Source organism: Juglans microcarpa x Juglans regia, chromosome 4S (assembly GCF_004785595.1).
Source record: "Juglans microcarpa x Juglans regia isolate MS1-56 chromosome 4S, Jm3101_v1.0, whole genome shotgun sequence".
In the NCBI taxonomy this organism is placed as follows: Eukaryota; Viridiplantae; Streptophyta; class Magnoliopsida; order Fagales; family Juglandaceae; genus Juglans; species Juglans microcarpa x Juglans regia.
Window position 1 is genome coordinate 9,501,417 of NC_054601.1, and position 15,521 is coordinate 9,516,937.

Sequence of the window (15,521 nt, forward strand, 5' to 3'; positions counted from 1 at the left end):
AGAAGAAGAGAAAAAATAAAGAGACGTGGGAGAGGGAAGAAGAAGAGAAAAAAAATACTAGAAGAAAACAAAGCAAGAAGAGGTGCGGAAAAGAAAAGAGAAGAAGAAGAGAAAGAAGAGACGCAAGAGAGAAAAAAGGAATAAGAGCTACGGGAGAGAGAATGAGTCGAAATATAATAAGTAATGAGATTTAGACTTGCTACATGACTTTTTATCTTTGGAAAGAAATATGAAATGATTGTAGCTAATAGTTGAGATAAAATGAGTTTAGCGAATTCAATATGGGCTAACTATTAATAAAATTAGATAAATTTAAAGATAAAAAGTCATTTGGCCAAGACAATGCCAAAGGGGATGCAATAATTTCCACATTTAATAGGGGATAAATATTAAAAGATTAATGTGAGCTAGCGACCTGCTTTTTGGGTCAATATTAATCATGTAGCCTATAGAAGGGGTAGAGTGTTACATATAACGTGTGTAATAATAATATGTATATATTATATGCTTTTGGGGCACTGACAATAATCGTTGAGATTGTGAAAAAGGAATCGAACCATGTGGAAGATATACTTCTTGTGTTATTCTTCTATTAGTATAGACGTGTGTGTATTGTCGAGTTAAAAATTCTCCATTAGACTTATAAATTAAGTTCTCCACAAGACTTCCGGACCGTGAGTCTATGGGCGGCAATTGGCATCTACCCTCGTCTTTAAGTTAAGACTATGGGACTTTAAGATGGGAAATCTAATGCCCTATATAAGAATTTTAATGTCCTTCAAAGTTCTTTTTTTTCTTTTTAACTCATATTTTAAAATATTCACATTTTTTATGGGTCCACTTTTTTTTTTTAATAAAATATTTGCGTAAGACTTGTGTATTTGGAATTTGTCTCTAGCATTATGGGTGATGCTACACTTACTGAGGATTCTAATCCTCACCGAAAAGCAATTTTTTTTTTCAATCATTTTTTAAAACACTTTAAACATTTTTTAAAAAATACAAAAAAAATCATAAATTCATTTAAAAATAGTTTTTTAATTATTAAGTAAAAAAAAAATGAAATTTGATAGAAGATTTATGTAGAAATCTTATGAGGAAATAGTATTTTCCCATCATTATTCCGTATTCCAATGCTCAGAAGATAAGGAAAAGAGAATTGGACATATCTTGTTAGAAAGTATCTTAGGAAAAAAAAAAAAAAAGGATGAAAATTTGACTAACTATAATATTGAATTACTTTTTAATTAGATATTTAATGTACCATGATTCTAAGTTGTAACAATTTATACGACACTCGACCGGTTCCTTAAATGAAGCACTAGATGCCGCAATCCTTGAAACAACTCCTTTGATCATTAATTAGTCTCATCTAAGCAACAGCTAGTTTGCCTGCCGTACGTACTCCACAAATTAATTATTTCGGCAGTCAATGGAATCAGGATCATATAATAAAATATATGGGATGGGAACTCTCTCTAGAAAAACTCTCTTCCTTTATCTCTAAACTCTCATATACTCCAGACCTTATAGGAGAGGGTGGCAACTTCGACTCCTCCCTCTCTTTTTCTTTTTCCCTCCTTTTTCTTTTGTCTATTTTATTTTTTTATATAATATTTATTTTGTGTTTTTCAAGCCAAATAAGAAAGTCAGTTTCTTGCACGCGTCATTGCTAACTCTTTGTGTGTATTATTGGTCATCTGCTTCATTCAATTTTTTTTTTCTTCATTTTAACCATAGTGAGGTGTTGAGCCGTTGGATCGGACGCAATCTAGGGCAAGAGTTGTTCAGGAGTGGCGGGCGATGCTGCGGCCGATGGTCGTACAGCCAATACTTGTGCGTAGGTACCATCTGCGCAGTGGAGATTGTTTTGTCCGTACATGAGCTGGGTGCTCGTGCCGTCTGAACTCGAGATGTTGATGCTTGCGGTGACCATGACGTTCGAGTTCACGCTGATGCTTGTGGTTCTGTAGTTGTTAATGACAAGTTACCAACGTGCGTTGCTCCTCCAGTCAAGACATCCATCACTCCTCAAGTCAAGCCCCCTTGATTCTCGGTCTCTACTATATGGAAACATTCCTTACGTACTTTGTAATTAATGTGTAAATATCTAGATGATCTCCAAAATTTATTTTCTCTGTTAATTTCCTTTTCTACTGTCGTCATTTACGTGTATAAAGCCATGTATCATTTCGAATCAAATAAGACAAGTTTAATACTTTCTCTTTATGGTATCAGAGCCCTAGGCTCTGTCTTCATTCCCTGTTAGTTCTTCAACCATGACTGAATCAAGTGAAGTCACAGTTATGTCCAATAGTGGAAATTCTTCCTCTGTGGGGAACCCAAACTCTTCCTCCCCGCATGTTGTCTCGATCAACATAGCCACACTTATTCCTCATAAACTTTCGAAAGGAGGAAACTATTCTATGTGGAACTCACAGATGACAAATCTTCTTCTCAGGTATGATCTCATGGGATTTGTAGATGGCACTCATCCATGCCCACCAGCTGATAATCCAGAGTACAAAACTTGGATTCAGCAAGATCGACTACTGCTCCTTGCCATTCAAACAGCTGTCACTGGACCAGCAGGTCCGATTGTATCTAGGTGCAAAAATGCTGAGGAGGCCTGGCGTAAACTCAAAGCTACCTATGCCAATAAATCTAATACTCGGATGGTTGGTCTCATTGACTCCCTCACCAAGGTTAGTCAAGAAGGAAAGAGTATTTCTGAATTCATGCAAACTGTTAAAACCATTATTGATGATCTTGCTATGATTGGGCACGACTTGAGTGATGGAGAAATAGTAGTACACACACTCAATGGTCTCACCAATGACTACAAAGAACTCAAAGCTGCTCTACGTGCGAGAGAATCACCCATCTCCTTTGAAGAATTAGTTGAAAAGCTTATAGACTATGAAACAAGTCTCAAGCAATTAGACCCAATAAAAGAAGAATCTGTTATCACTGCTCAATACTCACAGAAGCAACATAACAAGAAAAGCAGAAGCGGCAATTTTAATACCTCTCAAAACCAATCAAGATATGGAGGGAACAATAATGGCTATCCAGGGAACAACAACAGTCAATTCCAACAAAACTCATATGGAAACCGTAGGAATCCAAATTCTTCCAACAGTTCGTATAATCAAGGATACTCGCCCAACCATTCTAATCAGAACTGGAGGCCCAACTTCAATGGGAATCAATCTCGAGTCGTATGTCAATTGTGCGACAAACCCGGCCATGTTGCCAAAGTTTGCAGGTCTCGTCCCTTACCCTCCATTTGGCCACAGGCCAACTTCACAGCTCATGAGACTTCAGGTAATCAGTCGGGTTGGATAGTTGACTCAGGGGCATCTCATCACATTACTTCAGACTTGCAAAATCTCTCCATTCATTCTGAGTATGGTGGCAATGAAGATATTGTGGTTGGCGATGGTAATAACGTACCTATTACTCATACAGGATTTACCACTCTTAATTCCTGTGATTCCACTTTTAAACTCAACAATGTTTTGTGTGCACCCAAAATCAAGAAAAATCTTCTCTCTGTCTCTCAATTTTGTACTCACAATAATACTTCTATTGAATTTTTTCCTGGTTTCTTTCTTGTGAAGGATCTAACCACGGGGGCATCCTTGGTGCGAGGCCAGAGTAGAGGAAACGTATATGAGTGGCCGACTTCAATGAGCAGATCATTCTCTTCACCACACCCTTCGGCTCTCACAGCTACCTGTTCCAGTTCTTCCCCTCCCACCATCAGTCTCTGGTACAGTCGTCTTGGTCATCCGTCCTCTAAAATCCTTCATCAAATCATTGCATCTCATCAATTACCTTCGTTCAAGTCCACTTCATTTTCTAATTCTTGTAATGCATGTTTATGTAATAAAAGTCATAAACTTCCGTTTGGCTCTTCTTCCTTAACTTGTTCAAGACTTTTGGAAACTTTGTTTATGGATGTTTGGGGACCTGCTCCTCTCCTCTCTTTTGATAATTTTCGCTATTATGTTATATTTGTGGATTATTTTACCAAATATACTTGGCTTTACCCCATAAAAAATAAATCTGATGTTACTTCCGTTTTTAAACGGTTTAAATCTCTTGTTGAAAATTACGTTTCTACAACAATTAAAACTGTTTACACAGATGGAAGTGGTGAAGCCACCAGTCTTGGTCATTTTCTCTCTCAAGTTGGAATCCAACATCTCAAATCTCCTCCCCATACCCCTGAACATGTGGGCACTGCTGAGCGTAAACATCGTCATGTGGTTGAAACTGCACTTGCTTTGCTTCATCATGCATTTACTCCCCTCAAATATTGGTCTTTAGCCTTTCAAGCTGCTGTTTACCTCATCAACCGTATGCCCTCTCCGGTAACCTCCACCAAATCTCCTTTCTCTCACTTTTTAAGCAGCCACCTAATTATTTATCTCTAAAAATCTTTGGTTGTCTGTGTTACCCATGGTTACGACCTTACTCCACTCACAAACTCCAACCACGATCCCGTCCTTGTGTCTTTGTTGGTTACTCAACTCCACACCATGCTTATATGTGCCTTGATCCCTCCACAAATAAAATCTTCATATCTAGACATGTAGTTTTTGTGGAAACTACATTTCCCTTCCAGAGTAACACATCTCGTACTGAGTCTCCCCCAATCTTGCCTTCCCCTGCTACTTGGTTATCCAATTCACCTCATGATACTACCCAAGTATTCATTCCAGTATCTTCTCCTAACATCTCCAAGCTAAATGTTATCTCCACTACTCAATCCTCTTCTAACTCATGTGGTGAGTCGCATATTTGCAGGACTGACTCTTTGAACCAGGACACCTCATGCACGAGTTCCCTCTCCACGCCTTCAACTCGGGATGCATCCAATTCCTCACAGGTACGTCCCTCACCTTCTATAGCCTGCCCCCTCCCTTATGCTCCAGCCGAACCCCATCCTTATAATACCAGGCTACGTAATCATATTACCAAGCCAAAACAAATTTTTGATCTTCACATCACCACCACCACTCCCACCTCCGAGCCCTCCACATTTAAACAGGCCCAGCAACATTCCTCATGGCGTCAAGCCATGAGCGATGAATACAATACATTACTCTCCAATCACACCTGGTCCCTTGTTCCCCGAACTTCCACACAAAATGTTATTGGATGTATGTGGGTCTATAGAATTAAGAGGAATCCTGATGGGTCCATAGCTCGTTATAAAGCTCGCTTAGTGGCAAAGGGCTTTCATCAGCTACCTGGGATAGACTTTTCTGCAACGTACAGCCCTGTTGTTAAACTTGCAACAGTTCGGATATTACTTACTCTTGCTGTCACTAACCGTTGGTCACTTCGCCAACTCGACGTGAAAAATGCGTTCTTGCAGGGCTCTTTATCTGATGAAGTCTTCATGGAACAGGCACCTGGCTTCACTCACTCTGACCTTCCTGATCACTTTTGTCACCTCCGTAAGGCCATATATGGGCTTCGACAAGCCCCTCGTGCATGGTACCATGAACTTCGCAATTTTCTTGTCTCGGAAGGCTTCACCAACTCTCAGTCCGATACCTCTCTATTTATGCTCCACTCTTCCAATTCGGTTATTTATCTCTTGGTTTACGTTGATGATATCATCATCACTGGGTCTTCTGCTGCTCATGTGAATACTTTTATCACCATTCTCGCCAAACGATTCTCTCTCAAGGACCTTGGTAATCTCTCATATTTTCTTGGAGTTGAAGCTCAATTTACCTCTACCGGCTTGTTTCTGTCTCAAAGGAAATATGTCAATGATCTCCTGCATCGAGTCAACATGGTAGATGCCAAGGCTGTTTCTACCCCTCTTACTGTTACTGAAAATCTCAAACTGTCTGATGGCTCTCCACCCACTGATGCTACTTTGTATCGTCAAACACTTGGGTCGTTACAATACCTCACTCTGACACGTCTTGATGTTTCCTTCGCTATCAACAAGCTCTCTCAGTTCATGCACTCTCCGTCAACTCTTCATTGGTCTGCAGTTAAACGGCTTCTTCGCTATCTGGTTGGAACTCTTGACTATGGCATCATGCTTTGAACAAACTCTCCTCAGACTCTACATGCGTTTGCGGATGCCGACTGGGTAGGTGATCCTAATGATCGAACTTCTACCTCTGGCTATGTTCTTTTTCTTGGCACAAATCCTATCTCCTGGAGTTCTAAAAAGCAAAAGACCGTTGCTCGATCTTCCACTGAGGCCGAATACCGGGCCATCGCCTCTACCGCTGCTGAAGTGAACTGGGTAATGAACCTTCTTCAAGAATTGCGTGTACCAGTATCCACTGCTCCTGTCATCTACTGTGACAATGTAAGTGCTACGTATGTTTGTGCCAACCCAGTATTCCATTCCCGTATGAAACACATTGCCATCGACTTCCACTTTGTTCGTGATCAAGTTGCTACAGGTCGTCTACGTGTTTCCCACGTTCATACTTCTGATCAGCTTGCTGACTCACTCACCAAGCCACTGCCTCGTCTACACTTCCAAACTCATCGAACCAAGATTGGTGTCCTCAAACGGCCAGTCAATCTTGCGGGGGCATGACAAGTTACCAACGTGCGTTGCTCCTCCAGTCAAGCCATCCATCACTCCTCAAGTCAAGCTCCCTTGATTCTCGGTCTCTACTATATGGAAACATTCCTTACGTACTCTGTAATTAATGTGTAAATATATAGATGATCTCCAGAATTTATTTCCTCTGTTAATTTCCTTTTCTATTGTCGTCATTTACGTGTATAAAGCCATGTATCATTTCGAATCAAATAAGACAAGTTTAATACTTTCTCTTTAGTTAATGTGTTTTATTTATAGGTTTTTGTTACTTTAGTTATTAATAAAATAGAAATAGACTCTTGGATTTGGTGTCTATAGTAGTGTCTCGTACTCTTCCTCTCTGGAGGACGAATGGAGCATTTAAGTTCTGTTTTACAAAGCGATTTCTCTATTAGGAGAGAGTTTTTTGAGAAGTTAAAACAATATCCGTCACAAAAGAATTTATGTATAGGAAAGCCCTAGAACTAATGCGTAGTTTGGCTTATAGTCTGAATTTTTCATGTATTAATAAGTTATAATTATAACTTCAGTTTATTCATAAAATGAGTTTGTTTACATAAAGAAAAAAGAAAATTGATCATATAATATATCAAATATATATATATATGATGATATGGCAACTAATTAATTATGAAACAAATTGGATTTATTCGATTTTCAAACCCATTGCATAACAATTACATCATCATGAGTCCATTAAAAAAAATACATCATCATGAGCAAGTACGTACGTACGTGCTGTATTTTTCAAAAAATTAATGATATTGTTAGTGGTTGTAGTTTATAATTAGTAAGCTTGTGCTTGTAAAAAATATGAATGATGATGATGAGGTCTAATAGTACTGTACGTACGGTTTCGGATTGAAAGAATCAAGTGTGAAAATGGTAACAAAGAGAGGGCACGTGGCAGAGTAGAAATGGAGGAGGTATTGATATTTGACGTTGAGATTGAAAAAAACCAGTTGAATATGGAGAACAGGTTGGAAATGGTTGGCAGCCAGACGAGTTGGGGCTCTGACTCTTTTGGATTTGCGACCCTTCTATCTATTCTATTCTATTCTATTGCATTGCAAGGTAGTAGTCTTGGGATTACCATTAAAAAATGTCAAAATGTCAATCTGCAGCAGCGCTGAAACTAATAATTAGTTGAGTTATATGATTATAAGGAAGGAATTTCGTAGCTTGATGTGATTATTGCAGTAGTCATATTTGCGTATATACAAAGTTTCCGTGGGAAAAGACTCTTTTGGAGTATAAAATAAGTGCACACGAGGCTTGAAGAAAATGAGGATAATCATTTGATAAAAGGTTAAAGCATCTTTTTTTTTTTTTTTTTTTTTTTTTTTTTTTTTTTTTTTAACTGTTGTAAGTCTGGAATTGCAACTTGCATCCTTTGCCGTATCAAATCAGTTCAAATTTACATTGATTTATATATATATATATATATATATTATATATAATATATTGGTTTGAAAAATTTACATTGATTTTGTTTAATGATTGCTTAGTTCCAAGGATCAATGGATTTTATTTTAAGAAATATTTTATTTGTAAAGGGATTTAAAAAAAATTATAAATTTTATGCGGCTTAATATAGTACGTTGAATTATAAAATACCATTTTTTTTATATATATAAATTAGATCTGACCTTTCACTATAAATCACTTCAATTTGTAAACTTACTTTTATAAAATCATTTGATAAATCAACACTTTTTTTTAATTTTTTATCATGATTGAACTAACCCCATTTGGTTAGAAATGGTAGAGTTCGGCTGAGCCTAGGCCTGGTGGTGCTAGCCAGCCAACCCGGCCCATTAATGTCTTGTGGTCCAAATGCATGATTTATACGTATGATATTCATCCCCATAATCTGATTTGTCTAATTATATATATGGGCCTGAAAGGCTCAAAACCTAGCGTTTGAAAAGGCCTTACCCAAACAGTACAACAAGTAATAGGATCATGACTCCCTAGCCTGCCCTATTTCTATGCATGTACAGATCGCTGCCTTATTATTATTAGGGGTGGGGGTTTCAAATCCAAGTTTTTCATTTGGAGAATCGGGTCATATGCTATCAGGTCATCAGATTTTTGGATGCTGCCTTATTATATAAATATTGAGATTTGATTTATAAGATTTATATTTTAAAATTTATATTTTAAATCAAATTATGTCATGTAAGCATTTTACTAAATATAGTACACACTGACTTAAGAATATAAATTTTCTTTTCAAGTGAAATGACTAAATATATATTGTTTCTTTCCAAGCTGTAATAATACATCAATAACGTCCATGACATGCAAAATACTTGATCATTTAGCTTAAAAGATAAAACAGGAAATTCAGTAGGATCAATATGATCTTCAACTTCAAACGAGACCTATATATATCATGTACAACAAAAATATTTTTTTTTTCTCCTCATAGCTATAGCTAGCTATAGCTATTTCTCATGTGTTCTATATATATGATCAATGCATATTGCATGGTACATTAATTAATAATATTGTGTATCAATTGATCAATGAGTTAATTATTTCATCATGGTGAGTACAAATCTTGAAGAGGTCAAGACGGGTATCTCCCAATCGGAGAGAGTATGCAGCTTTCTTGTATTCCTCCCAAGTGAAGGGCTTATAGAGATTTGGTTTCTGTGGTGACACCAACTCTGATAGAGGAGAGATCCATGCATTGAGCGGTGGAGCCCCAAAATACATCATTGACATTCTTGGCTTCATCGAGTTGTTTGACAATGCTCTATGTCTCACGCTCATAAGCCTCCCATTTGTCAAAGCCTAATTCATATATAAAAACTAGTTAACTTACAATCAACAAGATCTTTCCCCCACAACCCCCCCGCCCCAAACTTAGAGACCTATCAAGACGTTTTAAAACTTCTATCAATCTTAATTAGTTAGAGATAGATAGACATATGAAGTAGATCTTACTGAATAATTTATTGCTGTGCTTGTGAATTTTTTTACAATACTTGATGCTCTAAGGATCAGTTCATATGTCTATTTTTTTTTTTCTATTGAAAGTTAATTTTTAAGTTTAGACAAGAATTTAAAAGAATCTTTTTCGATTTATTTAGTACTTTTATTTAATATAAAACTACTTTGACCTATGTTTTAATCATGTTCAAAGTAAAAAAATAATCTACTACTCAAAGTTGTCCATAAATTAGTTCCTACCAATTTCTATATGATTAAAGGTCACACAATTAGCTAGCTAACTTCTTAAACAACTTACTTTGACTATTATATGGATTATTTAAAACAAGTGTTTGCAAAAGAAAGAAAAAACTAAATATATTATATGGGTGCACTTGACTATATATATATATATATATATATATATATATATATATAATAATCCATAGGTACAAATTATATCATGTATATTAATATATATGGTACCAACCTGTAAGGCATCTCCAACGAACACAAAGAATTCATTGGGGTCAGGAGGGACTGGGATCCACAATCCATCTTGCAGAGCTATTTGGAGGCCCCCACATCATTGGATCGCAGGATGGTCAAGATCTGAGGGTCAGAATGTTCCCCAAATCCGATCCGATTGCCTTTGCACTGATGAAGTTTGGGAGATGGGTCCCAATCATCGATGTCGTTCACACCAGGATAGTGATTGATCCTGAGCAGTGAGTCACTCTGGACGTCTCTGATGAGCCTACTGAAGACGCACTTGTCCTGGACCCACAGCCCCTCAGCCACTAGATCAAGAATCTCACACGCTATGTCTTTGATTGCTCCCACGTAATTATTCACAGCACAACTGCAGATATCAAAGCCAGGAGTGTTAAATGCAGGAGAAAAAAATGTCATCTCATAATGATTACCTATGAAACTCTTGTTTTGGTAAAAAGAGTCAGTAATTGCTTCAACCGATCTAGCTCAAACTATTCGGATTGGACCACGTGGATTAATGTTCAACTGATCGATCATATATGGTCTGTTCCTTGATTTGATCGTATATATTATAGTACTTATTGGTTTCATTCTGACTTTAATTTGTTTTTGGAAAGTTTAAAATGGGTCCAATTCAAGCACTGTGAATGATCTCAAGATTCCGCATGTCGTCTTTCCCTTTTCAATGAAAGACCCCTAGTGCAGACTCGGGCCAGGACAAGATCCTTCAAGGAGTTCTTGCTTATTAGAATAAGATCAATGAGACATAAATTAAGCATCGAGGGATCGCAGGCTGATAATTTGTCCTAACAAGATAGGTTAGCCCCTACTACCTATTGAAAGACGCATGACATGCATGCATTTTACAAATGGTGGCCGGCATTTGAGACTAAGTAGTTATATCAGAAGGCCATATTGCATCCTGGGATCTGTTGGGGTTACAAGTTAATTTGCAATATGTCAACGGCCAGCTGATCTGTTGGGACCCCAACAGCTTTTTGGCCAATGGGTGTGTGTGTGTGTTGTATGTATAAATATATATATATATATATATATATATATATATATATATATATCATGCATGCATGGCTCTATCATGAAGAACGGTAGGCCCCAGATAAGTGAAAAGTCTACGTCCTATAATTCTATATATGCTCAAAGCCTTTTGATCTCGATTCCCAAGTACTCCAACTACTTTTAAGTGTCTACCTAATACCAAACCTTTGGAATCAAAACATCGATACAAATCATGACAGGCCGATGGTATACCTTTAATGCTGAATTTAACAGGAAGGTGCAATATTAAACCAACTCATGATATAATTGCATGTTTAATTAATCCTTTGGATTTCTTGTATGGGAAAGATGTCCTTTTCTAGGACACCAAGCAATACTTAAAAGATCTTCACCACCATTTCCTCTGCAGATTAAATTAATTGTCAAAAACCTTTCGTTACAAGCCATGTGGCATGTACTCAAGGTTCCTTTATATTTTACATGTTCCTACCGCTATTATTTATATATTGATCATTGAGCGATTTAAAGAAAATGAATCAAACACGCCACAGTCTTAGCAGGAAACGGGCGAGCCTGCTGGACACAGATGAAACAGAAAACAGAAACCTTGTTTTCTAGCTGGCCTCTTCCATATCGCCTTATATTTTCACAATCACCATTGATGGTGTAGTGAATAGGTAACCTAAATCATGTTAAACTTAAATAATAACAGCACAAAAGAGTTCAGAAAGGAGAAGAAGAAGAAGAAGGATGAATGAATTATGAGGTATAAATTACCAGAACTTTGTTGGGTCATTGGAGATAGCTGTGGATCTTTCGGAAATGGAGAGAGGACTGGTGTGAAGGAGAAGGTATTCCAGCTCACCCATATCACCATTGCGGCCAATGTTTTTGCACCCATAACCAAAGGGACTAGCTGGCCCAGCTCGTTGCTTCTCAGTGGTGGCTTTGGCAAAAAAACCAGCCCCTTCCTCTTCCAACTTTGCAATTATCTCCTTCGAAACACCATGGTTAATCAATTTGAAGAAACCGAATTCTTCGCAAGCTTTCACGAGTTGCTCCGACAACGTTGACCTATTCAGATCAGAAAGATCAATGGTCGGTATCCCTACTGCCTTTGTTTTCTTGGTTCTTGTTGGGGTCGGAGAAGGCACCACCATATTTTGTTTCTGCAGGCTGATATGGGATTGTAAAGAAAGCAAGCGGCAAGACTAGTACTACTAAGAATTTGAGTTTGAAATTGGAAGTATGGTGATCATGTTCGAGACTTCGAGGTGGTGCTCTTATATATAATAAAATGCATATATATATATATATAGAGATAGAGAGAGAGAGAGAGAGAGATGGGTCTACTACAATATTATAATTCTTTCGAGTGCTCTTAGATATATAATAAATAATATTTTATAAGAAAAAGTATCGTGATTTTAGGAGACTTAAAGACTTTGTATGCATGGTATACACACATGATGGTCCAGGCCAGGAAAGAATATGTTGTTTTCTCTTTCTCAGCTAATATTGCAATAATTTTATAGCCTTGCAATTATACAAAGTAAAACAAGGGAAGCCTTTTGACAGATAAAATAGTGCGTGTGAGGTGGACTTATAATGCTACAAAGTAAAAAAGGGTTGCATTTTGGTAGGGCAAAAGGGCTCGAGGGTTGACCTGGTTGCGGCTGTTTGTCCCCCCCACCGCCACCGGACCCTTGATTGGATTTCAAAACCGTGTGGGCTTAAATTAACCTTCTTAAAGCATGAGTAGTACTGCTAGCTAGCTGCGTTTTGTTTCGCCGAGTTCAAATTAGGCGTGTTGACCCTTTCCAATTTTTGACTCGCTGCAGTAGTACCGTGCGTGCATGCATCGAATTATATATATCTTGAATTCCTTTGTGGTAAAACGACATTGATATTGATGTTGCACTTCTAGGTTCTCTGTACGTATCTTACACTCTTAGCTTTTACGTCTCATTTTGTGACTTCTTTCAATAGAAAATTATATATATATGCACGTACATGTTGGACTAATTTGTTTGTTGGGTTACCTCTATTAATTATTTTTAAGCAAAATTTGCATGCATGCAGTTTTTATGGACCCGATCGAAAGCGATTGATTACACTATATTAATATCGTAGAAGTCTTGAGAGAGGAAGTTTGATTTAGCAAGAAAAACCTTAATCATTCTGGCCGTGTTAATGTTAGCTACTAACTAATCAATTAATTATAATAGACGTGATTAACACTTATAATAAGATATTATTGTCCAACAGCTTTAGGAGGAGATTCTCTGGTCATATTAATGTTGGGTTAGGCGTGTATTGGTAGTAGTGATGGTTTGAATTTAATCAAACTTTATTAAATTAATTACCTAATTTGTTTTATCGAGTCTAGCACGTGTATGTGTGCTTAATATCTACGGTAAATTAATCTTCTTTTGATTCTTCTAATAAGTAATTTTATATGTCCAGCTCGTTACTTCTCAGTAATTAAATAGTTACGTGAATATATGAGTTTACTTTTATGGTCAGTACAGATGAAACATTTATCTTTAGCAACATATATGAATTAAGTAGTGAACTTTATAAAGTTGATGTATCTTTTTCTTACTTTTCAAACTTTTCGTTTGATCTGTCAGCTCATCATGACGTTTTAAACGATTTTATATGGTAGTGAAGATATGATCGATCTCCTTGCTTTTTGCATTTTTTCATACACAAGTAAAAGCAATACTATATTAATCTCCAGCTTGTAGAGGAACTTTTTTCTGTTTTACTTTTTTCCCTCACTTCTGTTTATAGGGAAAAACATCAGAATGAGAGTAGCTAGCCAGGATACTAAATCTTAAAGTACTCATGAGTATACAAAATTTTAACGTACTTCGATCGATCTCTTTTGTATTGGTTTCTCATTGACTTAATTAATGGGGCTGATCTTCTTTAATTAATATGCTATTAAGCCATTGAAGCATTAACTTCTTTAAATCGAGAAACCAAGTACTACTCCAACAAATTAATGGTATATACACATGAGGTACGGATCATTACAAGAAAAACGAGTATTTTTTATGGATTATTTATAATAAGAATGACTATTTACGATGAAAATAGACTCATTTTAATATGAAATAGTCATTTTCGTAGAAAATAGTTAGCCACAAATAAACAAGTTTTCTTGTAGTGTATAAAAGGATGGAATTAATATCTTAATATTATTGCTTCTCTAATTTTCTACTTTAGTATATCTTCATGATCAACCATGAGTAGTAATTGTGGTTCATGTTCTTCTATTTTTCTTTATTGAGCTAGCATTTCTTTTCTCTTTAATTCTATAAGGTAGTTAATATATATATATATATATATATATTACTATAAGAAAATTAGTATTTATGATGAGAATAGACTTATTTTAATAGAAAATAATTGACAGCAAATAAACATTTCTTGTAATATATGATTAGGAAAGGTCTGCTAATGCAGAGGATGCATTCATGCACTATACTATTCCAATATTAATCTTTTAATTTGGTCGAACTTATTAATTTGAAGAGTACTGATCACTTGTATAGAGTATATTAAAGGTAATGCTTAGTGTTGATTCCTGGCCTATAAATTGAGGGTTCTTTATCCCTAAATTATTAAGCATGCATGACCCTTAAATTCATGCTGAAGGCCGGCTTGGAACATATACACTGCTAACCCCCAACAGCATTGGAGAACGGACAAAGCAATAAGGAATCGAAAATTCATATGAACCAAGACATTTGCTTTCTCATAAATATATAAATAAAGACAAGATCATTAGGAGGTGGATTCTCATTTCTTCCTTGCCTTCCAGGTGGCACCCTTTGGAGCCCTAATCGTCAGTACTGTGGGTACTGGCCGAAAATCATATGAATTTTTCAGAAAAATTCAAGTCGTCAGAGGTATATATTATATATATATATATGTATAAGCATATATAATTGCCATTATAAACATATATATAAATTAGGTTCAACAATAGAAGCTAGCTATATTTATAAGTTATAACCCCACTTGTGGCACTCAGGTGGGACAGTACTCCAATTTGGATTTAAAAAAATATGCAAATTGCATGCATTATTGATGTATATATACTCGTACTTAAAAAAAAAAAAGAACAAACATGAAAAGATACCTATATAGCTACCTAATTTAGGATGATAAGGTGACAACATGAAGATTGTTTATTTGTGACAAGATGACCAGTTATTTTCAATGAAAATGATTATTTTTTATTAAAATGATTCTGTTTTTATCACAAATAGTCGTTATTATCGTAAATAATCTATCACAAATGGGTATGTTTGTTCCTGCCTGCAGTAAGTTAATTAGAACACAAAAAATTACAGTACTCATGTACATCAACCTGCAGCCTGCAGGGTCCAAGTCCCAGCATCGAGCTCATATGCTTAATTAAGAGAAAAACAAATATCATAAACAAAGTAGCAGAGACAAA

General features: G+C 36.3%; 1 protein-coding gene across 1 annotated transcript; it reads right to left on the reverse strand.

Annotated features, from left to right (window-relative positions):
* Positions 1 to 8,861: 8,861 nt before the first annotated feature.
* On the reverse strand, positions 8,862 to 12,361 carry LOC121263367 (gibberellin 2-beta-dioxygenase 2-like). The gene is given in 4 exon segments (XM_041166216.1): positions 8,862 to 9,397; positions 10,026 to 10,117; positions 10,120 to 10,397; positions 11,825 to 12,361. Coding segments are annotated over 4 exon segments (1,035 nt in total). The 5' UTR covers positions 12,208 to 12,361; the 3' UTR covers positions 8,862 to 9,115.
* Between the last annotated feature and the right edge of the window lie 3,160 nt (positions 12,362 to 15,521).